The 16,008-nt window shown below is 36.5% G+C and overlaps 1 protein-coding gene across 1 annotated transcript in view; it reads right to left on the bottom strand.

Moving 5' to 3' along the window:
* Window positions 1-16,008, bottom strand: part of MAP4K5 (mitogen-activated protein kinase kinase kinase kinase 5) — a 138,913-nt gene that overhangs the window by 72,266 nt on the left and 50,639 nt on the right. Inside the window, exons 4-6 of the mRNA XM_024732812.1 lie at window positions 6,261-6,351; window positions 5,735-5,799; window positions 2,771-2,826 (exon numbers count right to left, since the gene is read on the bottom strand). Of these exons, the coding sequence (XP_024588580.1) occupies window positions 2,771-2,826; window positions 5,735-5,799; window positions 6,261-6,351 (212 nt within the window). The remainder of the gene's footprint in view (window positions 1-2,770; window positions 2,827-5,734; window positions 5,800-6,260; window positions 6,352-16,008) is intronic.

Below are 16,008 nucleotides of genomic sequence, written 5' to 3'. Positions count from 1 at the left end.
CTTGCAAACTTCCTAGTCTCACTCACTAGTTTTAGTAGATACTTTGCAGATTCTATTCCATTTTCTACAAAGATGGTTATGTGGTCTGTGAATAAAGACAGTTTTAATTCTTACTTTCTAGTCTAGATGCCTTTTATTTCATTGCTTTTGCTTTTTGTCCTGGCTAAACCTCCTAGTACTATGTTAAAAAGAAGCGGTGAAAGCAGACATCTTTGCTTTGTTTGATTGACCTTTGTGGGAAAGAATCTAGTCTTTTACATTAAATATGATTTAGTCATAAGTTTGCCACAGGTGCTCTTTAGCAGGCTGAATTAGTTCCTTTCTTTTCTCAGTATGCTAAGAATTTTTATCAGAAATAAATCTTGGATTTAGCTAAATGCGTTTCTGTATATCTATTCAGATGATCACATGGTTTTGCTTCTCTTTTTGTTTGCTAATATAATCAATTACTTGAAATGATTTTTGAATGTTAAATCAACACTGCCTTCTAGGATAAACCTTACTTGTTTATGATGTATTACCTTTTTATATATTGTTGGACTACCTTTGCTAACCTTTTATTTTCCTTTTCAATTTTTGTACCTATTAAACGTTCATGAAGGATATTAGTTCACAGTTTTGTTCTTTTGTAAAGTCTGATTTTGGTTTCAGATCAATGCTGACCCATAAGATGATCTGGGAGGTATTCTCTACTCTTCAATTTTCTAGAAGAGTTTGTGTTGAATTGGCATTATTTCTTCCTTAAATGTCTGGTAGAATTTATCCATGACATCATCTGGCTTGGACTGTTCTTTGTGGGAATAGATAGAGGACTGTCCAGATGATTTCTAATTGAGCTACGATAGCTTGTGCCTTTCAAGGACACTATTTCCATTTCATCTAAACTGCAGGCTTTTTTGCTATAATGTTGTTCATAATATTCCTTGGCTACTGAATATCCTTGTCATCCTTTTAATATTTATAGATTCTGTCATAATGTCCCTCCATTCATTCCAAATATTGGTACCTTGCATCTTCTCATTTTTCCTGATAATCTGGTTTATCAATTTTATTGATTTTCTTAAAGAATGAGATTTTGGTTTCGTTGATCTTTCTCGTATTATTCTGCTTTCTATTTCACGGATTTCCACTGTGATCTTTATTATTTCCGTCCTCTGCTTACTTTGGCTTTAATTTGATCACCTTTTTCTAGTTTCTTAAGTTGGAAGTTGAGGATTTTGTTCTGTGAGTTCAACTTTTTTAGATTCTACATATAACTGAGATTCTACATACAAATATTTGTTTTTCTGTGCCTGGCTCTTTTCACTTAGCATAATGTCCTCCAGGTTCATCTGTGTTGTAACAAGTGACAGGATTTCTTTTTTTGTGGCTGAATAATACTCCACTGTATTTATAAACCATGCCTCTTTATCCATTCACCGGTTGACAGACATTAGATGTGGAACTTTGTCAGCATAAGAGAATTTTTAAATTGGAACTAATATCTTGGAGGTCATCCCTTCTAGAGCCTCATTTTATACTTGGGGAACTACAACCATAGATGAGAGATCATGGTCATATACCAGGGCCAGACTGCAAACACAAGTTTTTGTTTTGTTTTCTACCTCCATCCAGTACTCTGTCCATTACTTAAAGAGGCAGTGATCTTTGGAAATTAAAACATAAAGAACACTGATCTGTCAACAATTTTCTGCTCTGAGTGCATGATTAGGTTTCTATTTTATATGGATATAAAAAAAGCAGATTTCTTTGTTATGTAAATATTACAGAAATATAAATTATTTATATATATGTTTACTTTCATATATCTAACAATAAAATTTTAAAGCATGTGGAAACCAACTCTTGGAAAAGACTAGAACTTTCCCTTAAATCAGGTCAAATTCCCAATTTCTAAAATATGGAAGAACAACATATAGAACATCAATTTCACTTCTAAACAAATTACACAATCTAGGAAATGCAGAGATAGAAGCATCAATTAACAAGTATCAGTTGTGAATTGCCAAAATAAAAAACACAGTCCCTACTACTTAATCTTGCTTCCTAAATTAAATGCCTTAAAGTATATGAACAAAATTATTAACTACTAATTTTTTCAATCACTAATCTTTCAAGGAACTAACAAAATAAATTGGAAGAAATGCTGCATACTCTATATACCTACTGAAGATTCATAACCTACTCTAACATACTAAAAGCTCTCACAGGATGTGAAATAAGGAAGTAAAGAAATCTCAACTTAATACGATGTTTAGAAGCTTCTAAAAAGGATTCTGATAACGATAGCATTTATTAATATTACACAGAACTTACAAATTACAAAGATTTCCAGATAACATTCTGGGTTATTGTTATGCAACTTTACTCTCATTTTGGGAGAAATGGTAAAAGAACACATGTCTTTTGCAAAAGGATTCCTTTTACTGCCATAAAACTTGAAGGGAAAGCTTAGACAAGGTGTTATAATTGAGAGGTCTGGTGATTCATTCATGAAAAACAATTCACACCTATGGCTTTCCTCAGCTTTGCAGCAATTGTGGGCTAAGCACTACAAAGCAGAACACCAAACGTCACCATTGTGTATACCAGCATCAACTTAAATGAATTTCTGAGACTCATTCACAAAAGAAATAACTAGGCTTACAGAATTACCATAGGTTAACAGAAAAATCTGGTTTACTCTTTTTCTTTTGGACAGATCACCATTTTATTGTTTTCAACTGCGAAACTAGAACTGCATTTCTATCTACATAAGCAAATATAGTACCTGTAAAGTTTCTCTGCATACATAGGCTATTTGCAATTCTGATAATGGTCCTGTAACTAGAAAGAAAAAAAGAGACCACATCGTTACACATTTGAATACAACAGATTAAAAACATTTTAAAAATGAGAAACAATTATAAAACTTCTGTATAAATCATTGGGTGACTTCTCCTCATGAGCATATATTATTCTTATAATCAGGAAACAAAAAAAAAGTAAAGTTGAAAAATTTTAAATGTACTTTAAAAATGGAAGATTTAAAACTACAATGAGGTATCACCTCACACCAGTCAGAATGGCCATGATCAAAAAATCTACAAAAAATAAATGCTGGAGAGGGTGTGGAGAAAAGGGAACCCTCTTGCACTGTTGGTGGGAATGTAAATTCATAGAGCCACTATGGAGAACAATATGGAGGTTCCTCAGAAAACTAAAAATAGAACTACCATACAACCCAGAAATCCCATTACTGGGCATATACCCTGAGAAAACCATAATTCAAAAAGAGTCATGTACCACAATGTTCATTGCAGCTCTATTTACAATAGACAGGACATGGAAGCAACCTATGTGTCCAGTGACAGCTGAATGGATAAAGAAGATGTGGCACATATATACAATGGAATATTACTCAGCCATAGAAAGAAACGAAACTGAGTTATTTGTAGTGATGTGGATGGACCTAGAGACTGTAATACAGAGTGAAGTAAGTCAGAAAGAGAAAAACAAATATCGTATGCTAACACATATATATGGAATCAAAAAAAAATGGTTCTGAAGAACCTAGGAGCAGGACAGGAATAAAGAGGCAGACGTAGAGAATAGACTTGAGGACACAGGGAGGGGGAAGGGTATGCTGGGACGAAGTGAGAGAGTGGCATGGACATACATACACTACCAAATGTAAAATAGATAGCTAGTGGGAAGCAGCCGCATAGCACAGGGAGGTCAGCTCGGTGCTTTGTGACCACCTAGAGGGGTGGGATAGGGAAGGTGGGAGGGAGACACAAGAGGGAGGAGATAAGGGGATATATGTATACATATAGCTGATTCACTTTGTTATACAGCAGAAACTAACACAACTTTGTAAAGCAATTATACTCCAGTAAAGATGTTAAAAAAAAAAATGGAAGATTTGTTCCATAACAACTTTGGACAGTGAAAATATTAAGCACCCATAATGTGCAAAGCACAGTACTGGACATCACAGGATGTTCTATACAAAGCAATGGACATGATCTCAATCCTGAACAATATTTTAAACAATAAAGCCGCCAAATGAGAAAAACATATAAAATTAATTACAGTTACATACACAAGTTAGAGGACCATAAAGGGATCGACTGCTGAAATATACTAAAAGGCATCATTTATTTTTTTAAAAGTCTAGATATCATTTCCTTAGCATAATTCTTTACTATATCTATCGAAACAAGGAGCTTGATCCAATACCTTACCTAAGTATCCAAAAAGCAATTAGGTCACTTCTGAAAACCAAATCTCTCCCTATGAAATATAAAATCCTTCTGCAAGTACCCAACTAGGGGCTTTTGAAATATGCCTTCCAATAACATGAAAGAATATTTGAAATCCGGGGTGGTATTTGCTGACAGTGAAATCAAAATCAGATACACTTACATGTAATCTTTACTTACGAAAATATTTTACTACATATTTTAATCACTGGTTCCCTACACCTACTCAGGAACATAAAATTTTGATTCACAGTAATGATAAAATAGGAGTAATAGAAGGGTTTTGAAACCACTTTATTAACAGTTATTATAGGTGTAGTTATTCTTGATTACTATGCTATCTAGTATATTTACAGGGATGAATACTTTTTAGATTCAATTTAATTCAATAAATAGCAGGTTTAATAATGGAAAGCAGAAATTTCATAAAGAAATAAAATTAATGTCTCAAAATAATTCTTTCAATTTAAAAGGGTAAGTAGTAAAAAATAAAAAATGCCCACTGCATAGTTTTATTAATCCATATCCTTGAGTTCTCATTCTGTGAAAGTGTGGATAAAAATTATAAATATTGATATTAGATAAAAATTCTTCATATAAAAGATCATAATTCTTCATAAAATCATAGAAAATAATTTTATTTTTTAATATTTATTTAGGCTGCATCAGGTCTCAGTTGTGGCACGTGTTATCTTTAGCTGCAGCATGTAAGATGTTTTGTTTGTTTTAGTTGCGGCATGTGGACTTCTTAGTTGCGGCTTGTGGGCTTCTTAGTCTCGGCATGCATACGGGATCTAGTTCCACAACCAGGGATCGAACCCGGGCCCCCTGCACTGGGAGCATGGAGTCTTACTCACTGGACTACCAGGGAAGTCCCACAGAGAAGAATTTTAAACCAAGTGGCACAGAGCTGTTTTCTACCAATAATTTTTAAAAATCAACAACAGGGGTAAAATAAAAGAGAATAGTCATTCTAATATAGTATTATAAGGGAAAGTTCATTTCAGAAAGTTGTCTAAATTAACCTAATGCTAAATAAAATACTCCAAATTCTTAAAATTATATATTTTTAATACAAAAATATTATAGCAACAACTAAACTGTTTTCCTAGTTAGCAGCTTATTATTAAGATAGACATGTAATTTGCTTTATGTGAGAGTCACCCTTTACATTTCAATTCTAATTTACAAGGAAGTTTAGGCAGCTTTGTTTGTAGATAAAATACTTCCCTAGAGACTACATAACCTAGAGACTACGTCTGAAAAGTTAAATCTGGATTGTTCAAGTACTCTCCGATTTCTCAGTTCAGGCTCCAGCAATTTAACTGAATAACCAACAAAATATAAAATATAGGTTGCTTTTACGCAATACTCCAGGAGCAGGACGGAAGAACAGTAAATCTACCTGTTAGTATCCATTGTTAACTAGAAATGTTAAATAACAGTCATTAAAGTCAAAGTTTTAAAATGTGGAGTCAAATTAACAGTACCATGGTAAATATCTTGAAGTGATCCGCCACCACAGTATTCCATACAAATCCATAGTTTTTCCCGACTAACACGAAAGAGAAAGAAAATTATATTAGTTAGTAATTCTCAACAACTGACATATTTTGAAGGCTGTCACTCTTTAGCACACAAAGGTTTAGGATACACTGCAGGTTTAGGATAGACTGCAACAGGAAATTGCCCTTCAGGATACAGAAAAGCATATTAATTTCAGCTTTGTTCCCACCTTAAATGGTTTAGAATGTGCTCAATTTTATAAGCTAGAACACTTGCTTGTAATCATTCATAGTATTTCATTAAGGTTGCCAGATAAGGTATAAATGCATAAATGAAACTGTCATTATTAATATAAAAGAGTAGACAATAAGAAGACCTGAGAAATTTTAGAACTTCAGACAAATAATTTTTAAAATTTATATACAAAATAGCACTACATGAAAGGGAGGGGGTGTGTGAGCAAAGAAATATGAAATACAAAGACAGAGTAGATGCTTTTGTGTTTTTTACCTGAGATAGCTCCCGAAGTAGGCAACAATGTTGCAATGCTTACATTCTTTAACCATAAATATCTCTTGTTGAATCAAAGAAAAATCATCTCCTGAAAAACAAAATGATAATAACTTGGTCACCACGTTACATTTTGTGTCTCTATCTATAAGAAGGAAAACTTTACAGTAAGTATCAGAGATGAGGAATTAGACATTCTTAATACTTTAATGGGAATGTACACTGGTACATTCTTTCTATAAAGCCAGAAGCCTTAAAAATGTATAAAATCCTAGAACTCATAATTTCACTTCAAAATTTATTTTCTTGAGATATGCAGAGATGATATTCTCTACAGTGTTACTTAATAATGAAAGCATGGTAAAATAACTTATGGTACAGTCATAGATATTACAACACAGTTAAAACATGTTTTGATATGAAAACATGTTCATGATATATTAAGTGAAGAAGGGATATTACATATATATTATATAAGTACATATGTATACAGAAAAAAATGTCTCAAAAACATACACAATGTTTATGTCTGGGTATTAAAATTTAAAGTAACTTTGCTTTCTTCTTTTTTGAGTTGTATTTTCCAATTGTCTACCAAAAACCTATTTGTTTAACTAGAAAAAGTTATATTCAAATAAAATATTCGTTATTTATGGGAATTTTATGGTTGATATGGGAATACTGCCTAGAATGACATTGTCATCACCGAACTTCATTTTGCATAGAAAGAGTGTTTTACTCCAGTAAAAGGAGTTTAGAAGTTGATAAAATGATTGCATTTGTATTATGTAAATGCAATATAATGAAGAAGAGCTCGAGGTCTGGGTTAGACACACCTGGATTCAAGTGCCGATTCAGCCATTCACTGGCAATGTAACCTTGGGCAATCTAACTCTTCTGAATCACAGCTGAATCCATTAAAGTATCATCTGAATTCATTCCACCTGTCTGGCTTCCTTATCTACCACTTTCCAGAAACATTCCCTACATTTTGGTAATACCAGTTGCTGGCCATTTTTTTTTTTTTTGTGGTACGCGGGCCTCTCACTGTTGTGCCCTCTCCCGCCGCGGAGCACAGGCTCCGGACGCGCAGGCTCAGCGGCCATGGCTCACAGGCTCAGCCGCTCCGCGGCATGTGGGATCCTCCCGGACCGGGGCACAAACTCGTGTCCCCTGCATCGGCAGGTGGACCCTCCACCACTGCGCCACCAGGGAAGCCCAGCTGGCCATTTTTGTAATAGATTCTCATGCCCCTAAGCTTCTGTTTATGCAAGTCCCTCCGTTGGGAACGCTGTGAGAAAGAGTATGTAGTGCATTTAATACAATATTTGACACAGAATAAATGCAACAGCAATATTATTATATGTTGGAGGCAAGAAAGATACAAACAAAAGTGTTCCTTTTTAGGACATCACCATAAGATATTTTTTATTAGATAGTGTTTTGTAATGGTCTTTTGTAAAACAACATCACATTTAAAACCAGTGGTGTCCAGATAAGCTCTAGCTCTAACTTAAAGTCATCTTAGAATAACATACAAGGCCAAGAAGGAAAAACTTAGAAATTAGGCTTTAGATAAACAAATAAAATTCTCACACAAATCAGAGATATTTTCCCCTTATATTACAACTTTCAATTCAGAGCTAAAAAAAGCTTTAAATATTTTTCTATGCCATAAAATACCTTTTAAAAAAAACAGTCATTAATGATGTGGTTTATACATATATTTAATTTAGGTATGATACACCAAATTTATTTATAATCATTATGGCACTCTTTTCAACAGTCCCTTCAAGTTAACATTAATTGATAATTAAGCTAAATAATTTAGTGTTACCAATTTTAAAGAACTAGATAAATCAAATAAGGGTACAATTTTCTAACAATAAAAATCTGAGTAAAAATCTTTAAAGAAAATTTAGCTTTTATTTGTAAAAATGGGAAAACCTATATTACATGAATGGTTACATATGCCTTAAACCTAAGTGCACAGTGGCAACATTTTATTTCAGCAAGCACCAGAGTTCCTAAAAAGTGAGGAAGAAAATAACTTCTTAATAATCTGCCAATAGGGACTTCTCTGGTGGCACAGTGGTTAAGAATCCACCTGTCAATGCAGGGGACAGGGGTTCGAGCCCTGGTCTGGGAAGATCCCACTTGCCACGGAGCAACTAAGCCTGTGTGCCACAACTACTGAGCCTGCGCTCTAGAGCCCGTGAGCCACAACTACTGAGCCCTCATGCCACAAATACTGAGCCCACACGCCTAGAGCCCGCACTCGCAACAAATAAGAAGCCACCACAATGAGACGCCCGCGCACCGCAATGAAGAGTCGCCTGCACTCGCCGCAACTAGAGAAAGCCCGCATGCAGCAACGAAGATCCAACGCAGCCAAAAATAATTTGCCAGTAGAAGGGGATCAACGAAGATAATCCAGAATAGATGATAATTTCATGTTCCCCATTATCAACCAAGGCAGAAGTACGGGATAACTCCTGAAGATTACAGTAAAAAGCTTGCAGCAACGAAGGCCCAACACAGCCAAAAATAAATTAATTAATTAATTTAAAAAAAACCAAAAAAACAACCTGTGCCCCCTGCAATGGAAGCACATAGTCCTAACCACTGGACTGCCAGGGAATTCCCTACCTAATCACTTTTAAATGTGCACAGAAGTCTTATATCTGAGCTGTGCTGAACAATTCTTCAGTTAAGTCTAGGATTTAGAATATATTTTCCCACAGGAGTAACTTCACAAATGGTGCCTAACTTCTTCATGATGTCTAAATTCTTAAACTGACCTGTAAAAGTCAATAATATGGCTCAATTAAAACTACGAGTAACAGACACTAATTCTTCAGGAAAATCAGCTGAGTTCCACACCACAACTGTGCTCCCAGTAGTAGCTGTGTGAGGTTTCTGCCAGGAAAGACACGGTCTTGGTGAGACTGAGTGACAGCTTTTTATGACTGTAGCTAGAAGCTAGAATTCACAAGAACAGGTAATTAATAACTCAGATGTTTGGGGACTGTGCCTTCTTTAATATATGTAACTTAGTGAATAAACTTCAGTTTTGAGTATGTTATTCAAATATCTATTTCACAGTATTGTCTTAAGCTTCAGTGCAAAGTGGGCAGAATCTTCTATGAACCGAAATTGTACCATGAAGCAGTTTTATGTAAAGATAATATTTTGTAGTTCATCCTAAAAGGCAAGTAAGCTAAATAGTTATTTATCACAGATATAGCTATTCTTTGATGGCTTACATCAGCCTCATGAAAATTACCTGAAATTTGGATTTATTTCATTCTTCTGATTGGGTGATACCAGATCACTGTTGCCTTTCACTGAGATACAGCATACAATCCCCTAAGTTCAGAGGCCTCAGGCCTGTAGGTTCCAGCTCTGTTGTTCATGCATAAATGGGTTTTGAGAAGCTATTTTCTCAAAAGAGAGAAGTTTCATTCTTCATACCCCAGCAGTCAACTAGAGTAGTTGAGGAACAGAGCCCCATATCTGCAGTTTTGACTATGTACCTGTTATTTTCACCTGAATGCCTTGCTAACACCTTGAATTTAATACGCCTGAGGGTTCCACATCTTCTCTCAGACACCAATTTTCTCTTTGGACTTTCCTACTTGTGCTGATGGCACTTTTTTCTAAAGGACTAACCACTGCCAGCCTGACCACAGCCCTCCTAAGAGAATCCACCTCCATGCAGCAAGACCTACTGTGTGTGCCTTGTGGTTTTCTACTTGCTGAACGCACTGAGGTGGGACAAGTGATGTTAAAAAATGGGATGAACCAATCACATTTGGTGTCTTGAAAACCTGAAGCATGGAAAACTGAGTCAGTTGTTAGTTACAGGAGAATCACATTAAAAGTAGAATATTAGAATAAGAGTCCATGAATGACTGTGGCTAAGGTTCCTAGAAATGTCCTACTAAAAACCTGGCTGACGAGTATGTCCTTATTATATAGGAAGGGAAAAATCCACCAGAGACAGAATGTGTGGGTGTTTTTGCCCTTCTTCTCTGATAAGGGCAGTTGTGTGTTAGGGAACTCAACCTGATAGTCCTAGGAAAAAAACAAGTGTCCCCCTTCAGCCAGAAAGGTGATCCATAGGGAAGAAAGAGAGACAGTAGCTCTGTGTTTGAGATGGTATAGTGGAACCAGTCCAGATTTTCAGTGCTTTTAAGACTGGCTTGAGCTCTGAGAGGTAGCTGTAAAAAAGAACTGAAAAGTGCAGCATTAGTTATAGAGTTCTATATGGTTTGTTTATTATATTTGGCTGTGCCAGGTCTTAGTTGTGGCATGCAGGATCTTCGTCACCACCTTTGGGATTCTTAGTTGCAGCATGCGGGATCTAGTTCCCTGACCAGCGATCTTACCTGGGCCCCCTGCGTTGGGAGCGCAGAGTCTTAACCATTGGACCACCAGGGAAGTCCCTCTAGATGGTACTGACACAGGGATGTATGTTTTAAATTTTTTTGAAAAAACCACTGTATTAGGGTTTAAGTTTGGCACATTCAGTGATCCCAGCCTTCACCACAGTGTTTCAAGGCTAACACTCAGAGACAGATTTGCTAATAATAAGGGTAACAAGCACTACAAGATTCTGAAGACCAAGTTTTAAAGGTGGACAAACTCCACCACTGTCCCTTGTTCCTAAGCCATCTCCTGTCTAGCAGCACACGGCAACCCTCAACTACAATTTTTAACTGAAGTAGGAAGCCCATTCCCCAAAACATGCTACTCTATAAGATATGGCCTTAGTATCTGGGGTCACTCTGGAGTCTGGTCTTTGCTTTCAGTTTCTTAGCTCTGGATACAATTAGCCAATGCCAGTGTTTACTTAGCTACCAGTTGCTTCTGCTACAATCAGTCCACCAAAATAGTGTTAAGTTAGACTCTAATAAGCCACACTTAAGACATTTATAAAAACACAGTAAGGAAAGAGTAGAAGTCTTGGAAGGTAAGAGACTGGAACTGTAGGGCCTTTTGATACTACTGGCAAGTTGACATAAAGGGCTTAAGTGTTCACACTCTGGGAATGAATTGAAGTAAGCTGGTTGTACCCCTTGTGTATAATAAGGGTCCTTTGGATTACACTTGGATTCAACATCCTCTTAAGGGTTTTGGTAATCAAATGGGTCCTAAAAAATAGTACTTGGGAAATGACTAAAAGCAATATGCCTCTCAGATTTTAACAACAACAACAAAAAGGGTCCTAGGTATTAAAAATCTGATTGTGGCAAAATGAAAGGCAGCCATACGATTCATCATATCCCTCCCTGAAACAATATTGTAGTAGATCATGAATTTAATACTGAGGTTAATTAATTAAACCAATATCTATAACTACATAAATAGCTGCTGACCTAGATCAATTTAAAGGGCTTAAAGAATGAGCCATAGTGTGGAAGAGTCACTTAGTGCTTCAAACAACAGGGCAGTGTGTAGCAAGGACAATCCTAATTTCTGGAATGCCTGGCCCAAGACATAAAGGGAAACAGCATCATTATGAAGCCTAAACCAAAATCAGAAAGTGATCTCTGGAGTTGCTGCATCATAACCCCAGCTGACTTTCCAACTGCAACCAATTAAAAAAAAAAAAGAAAAGGATCCTGGCAACTGGAAAGCAAGTATCTGGGAGGAGGCTGAATAACTCCCAGGACCCTGGCTAAGTACTTACTACTATGTCCTCCTTTCCAGCAAAAGAGGAACAACTACCTTACTGAGATGTGGCCTATGATTAGAATGCCAACACAGCATGGACTAAAAAATAAACAAAATCAGAGCAAGAAAGAGATTAAATCCAGAAAGAACTGCTGATTTCTATGGAATATAGTCAAAGGTAGAGTAGACTTTCTGGACATCCATTTTATGGATGTTAGCCCAAGAAGAACCAAACGTAACAACTGATACCAATGTCATATTCCAGATCTCTGAACTTGGCTATAAGTCTTTGAAAGGAATCCTTTGGACTGCACGAACTAATTTCTAGTACTAGTATTCGCCATCAGACACTTCTAAGCACTCCATAAAAATAATAAAAAATTATCCTGAGATAAAGAAGAATCTTGGAATTTCAAAATCATCTTTCAAAAAGTATTTCACAAATAACCCCACTCTCATACACACCTTCAAAAGCAGGCTGAGAAAAGAGGATGGATGGGTATTTCATAGTAAAGGAAATATAAATGCCAATAAACTTCTAAAGGATGCTTATTCTCAAATGAAAGAAACACAAATTAAAGCTATTTTTTAATCCCATCAGTTTTGCAGAAGTTTTACAATTCCCAGTAATATATATTTTGGAGACAGTATTAAGAAACATTTTCAAATCTGCTTGTGAAAATGAAAAACTGATCATGCTTTTTGGAAGCCATTTGGCACTATTAATCAAACTTTATATACTCAACAATACATACAAAGATATTCACTGCAACACTGATTCCAACTGCAAAAAAATGTGGAAATAACCTAAATGTACATCAATAAGGGATTAAATGAATGTTACCTCTGTACAACAAAATACTCTGCAGCTATTAACAAGAACAAATAACAGCAATATATGTTAACATGGAAAATGTTCAAACAGTTGTAAAGTGAGAGGACAAAAAAAGAAGTCTGGAGAACAATATATAGAAAATGTCTGGAAGGAAATGGAAAAAGACAGTAGTTACTTCTGTGAAAGGGAATAAAGACTTGCAGCCAGGAGAACTTATTTTCCACTTCAAACCATTGTGTTGGTTTGATTTAAAAAACAAAAACACCATGAACATTACTTTAACAAAACACAGTACTCTAGTCTGAAACTCTTTTTCTGTCAACTAGGTCATTTAAATATTTTTTCTTTCTCTAGTAATTACTGAAATACATGGATAACTATCTACCTCTTATTTTGTGATTTCTATTGGTTCCATATTCTATACTTCTTTTTGTCCTGTCTTACCTTCTTTTAGATTGAGTTTTTTGTTGTTGTTTGGTTTGTTTTTGTCTTTTTTTTTTCCTCCACAACCAGTTTGGAATTGACAACCTCTATCGCTATTCTTCAGAAGTTACCCTAGAAATTTTAACACACATACTTTCCTTGGTAAAGGTTACGCATAATTCATACCTTTATTCTCCTCTCAATACAATAACCTTAGAATGCATTAACTCTATTACCCCTTCCCAATTCACCTGCTATTGTTGGTCAGAATTTTACTTCTTTTCTAGAACCTCACAAAACATCATCTTCATTTTCATTATTATTTTATATAGGTATATCTTCCTTTTTGAAGATTTACCCATATATTGTGTTGGCCAAAAGGTTCATTCGGTTTCTTCAATAAGATGGCTCTAGTAGCATTTAGTTGTCTCTAACTTCATTCAAAGCAATTTTGTTAGACTATATGTGACAGCTGTCATATCAGCGTGCATTTACAAGAAGACATCAAAATTGGTGAATTTTTGTGTAGCCATTTTAATATTGAAGTTGGAAGAAAAAAAGCAACATTTTTTGCATATCATGCTTTATCATTTCAAGAAAGGTAAAGACACAACCAAAACACACAAAAAAGGTTTGTGCAGTGTATGAAGACAGTGCTGTGACTGAATGAACGTATCAAAAGTGGTTTGTGGGGGAGACCTTCAAGACGGCAGAGGAGTAAGACGTGCAGATCACCTCCCTCCCCACAAATACACCAGAAATACATCTACACGTGGAACAACTCCTACAGAACACCTACTGAACGCTGGCAGAAGACCTCAGACCTCCCCAAAGGGAAGAAATCCCCCACGTACCTGGGTAGAGCAAAAGAAAAAAGAATAAACAGAGACAAAAGAATAGGGACGGGACCAGCACCAGTGGGAGAGAGCTGTGAAGGAGGAAAGGTTTCCACACACCAGGAAGCCCCTTCACAGGCAGAGACTGCGGGTGGCGGAAGGGGGTAGCTTCGGAGCCACAGAGAACATCTCAACAACGGGGGTGCAGAGGGCAAAGCGGAGAGATTCCCGCACAGAGGATCGGTGCCGACCAGCACTCACCAGCCTGAGAGGCTTGTCTGCTCACCCACCAGGGGGGCGGGGGCTGGGAGCTGAGGCTCCAGCTTCGGAGGTCAGATCCCAGGAAGAGGACTAGGGTTGGCTGCGTGAACATAGCCTGAAGGGGGCTACTGCGCCACAGCTAGCCACGAGCAAGTCCGGGAAAAAGTCTGGACCTGCCTAAGAGGCAAGAGACCATTGTTTTGGGGTGCGCAAGGAGAGGGGGTTCAGAGCACCACCTAAATGAGCTCCATAGACGGGCGCGAGCCACGGCTATCAGTGTGGACACCAGAGACAGGCATGAAACACTAAGGCTGCTGCTGCAGCCACCAAGAAGCCTGTGTGCAAGCAGGCTCTAGTACAGATTACTACAAGCAACTCTATGCCAATCAAATGGACAACCTGGAGGAAACGGACAAATTCTTAGAAAAGCACAACCTTCCGAGATTGAACCAGGAAGAAATAGAAAATATAAACAGACCAATCACAAGCACTGAAATTGATACTGATTAAGAACCTTCCAACAAACAAAAGACCAGGACCAAATGGCTTCACAGGCAAATTCTATCAAACATTTAGAGAACAGCTAACAGCTATCTTCTCAAACTCTTCCAAAATATAGCAGAGGGAAGAACACTCCAAAACTCATTCTATGAGGCCACCATCACCCTGATACCAAAACCAGACAAAGATACTACAAAAAAAGAAAATTACAGACCAATATCACTGATGAATATAGATGTAAAAATCCTCAACAAAATACTCACAAACAGAATCCAACAACACATTAAAAGGATCATACATCATGACCAAGTGGGGTTTATCCCAGGAATGCAAGGATTCTTCAATATACACACACCAATCAATGTGATTCTCCATGTTAACAAAGTGAAGGAGAAAAACCATATGATCATCTCAATATGCAGAAAAAGCTTTTGACAGAATTCAACAACCATTTATGATAAAAACCCTCCAGAAAGTAGACATAGAGGGAACTTACCTCAACATAATAAAGGCCATATATGACAAACCCACAGCCAACATGATGATCAAGTGGGGTTTATCCCAGGAATGCAAGGATTCTTCAATATACACAAATCAATCAATGTGATACACCATGTTAACAAAGGGAAGGAGAAAAACCATATGATCATCTCAATATGCAGAAAAAGCTTTTGACAGAATTCAACAACCATTTATGATAAAATCCCTCCAGAAAGTAGTTTCCACATAGTTTTGGAAGTTTTAGCCACAGCAGTCAGAGAAGAAAAAGGAATCCACATTGGAAAAGAAGAAGTAAAGCTGTCACTGTTTGCAGATAAGATGATACTATACATAGAGAATCCTAAAGACTCTACCAGAAAACTACTAGAACTATTCAATGAATTTGATAAAGTAGCAGGATACAAAATTAATGCACAGAAATCTCTGGCATTCCTATACACTAATGACGAAAAATCTGAAAGAGAAATGAAGAAAACACTCCCATTTACCACTGCAACTAAAAATGATATAAACAGAGAGATATACCATGCGCTGGATTGGAAGAATCAACATTGTGAAAATGACTATACTACCCAAAGCAATCTACAGATTCAATGCAATCCCTATCAAACTATCAATGGCATTTTTCACAGAACTAGAACAAAAAATTTCACAATCTGTATAGAAACACAAAAGACCCCGAACAGCCAAAGCAATCTTGAGAAAGAAAAAC

This window comes from Neophocaena asiaeorientalis, unplaced genomic scaffold (genome assembly GCF_003031525.2).
Source record: "Neophocaena asiaeorientalis asiaeorientalis breed wild unplaced genomic scaffold, Neophocaena_asiaeorientalis_V1.1 scaffold233, whole genome shotgun sequence".
NCBI classification, from domain to species: Eukaryota; Metazoa; Chordata; class Mammalia; order Artiodactyla; family Phocoenidae; genus Neophocaena; species Neophocaena asiaeorientalis.
Note: the sequence above shows the minus strand (reverse complement) of the source record. Positions and strands in the feature narration are given on the sequence as shown.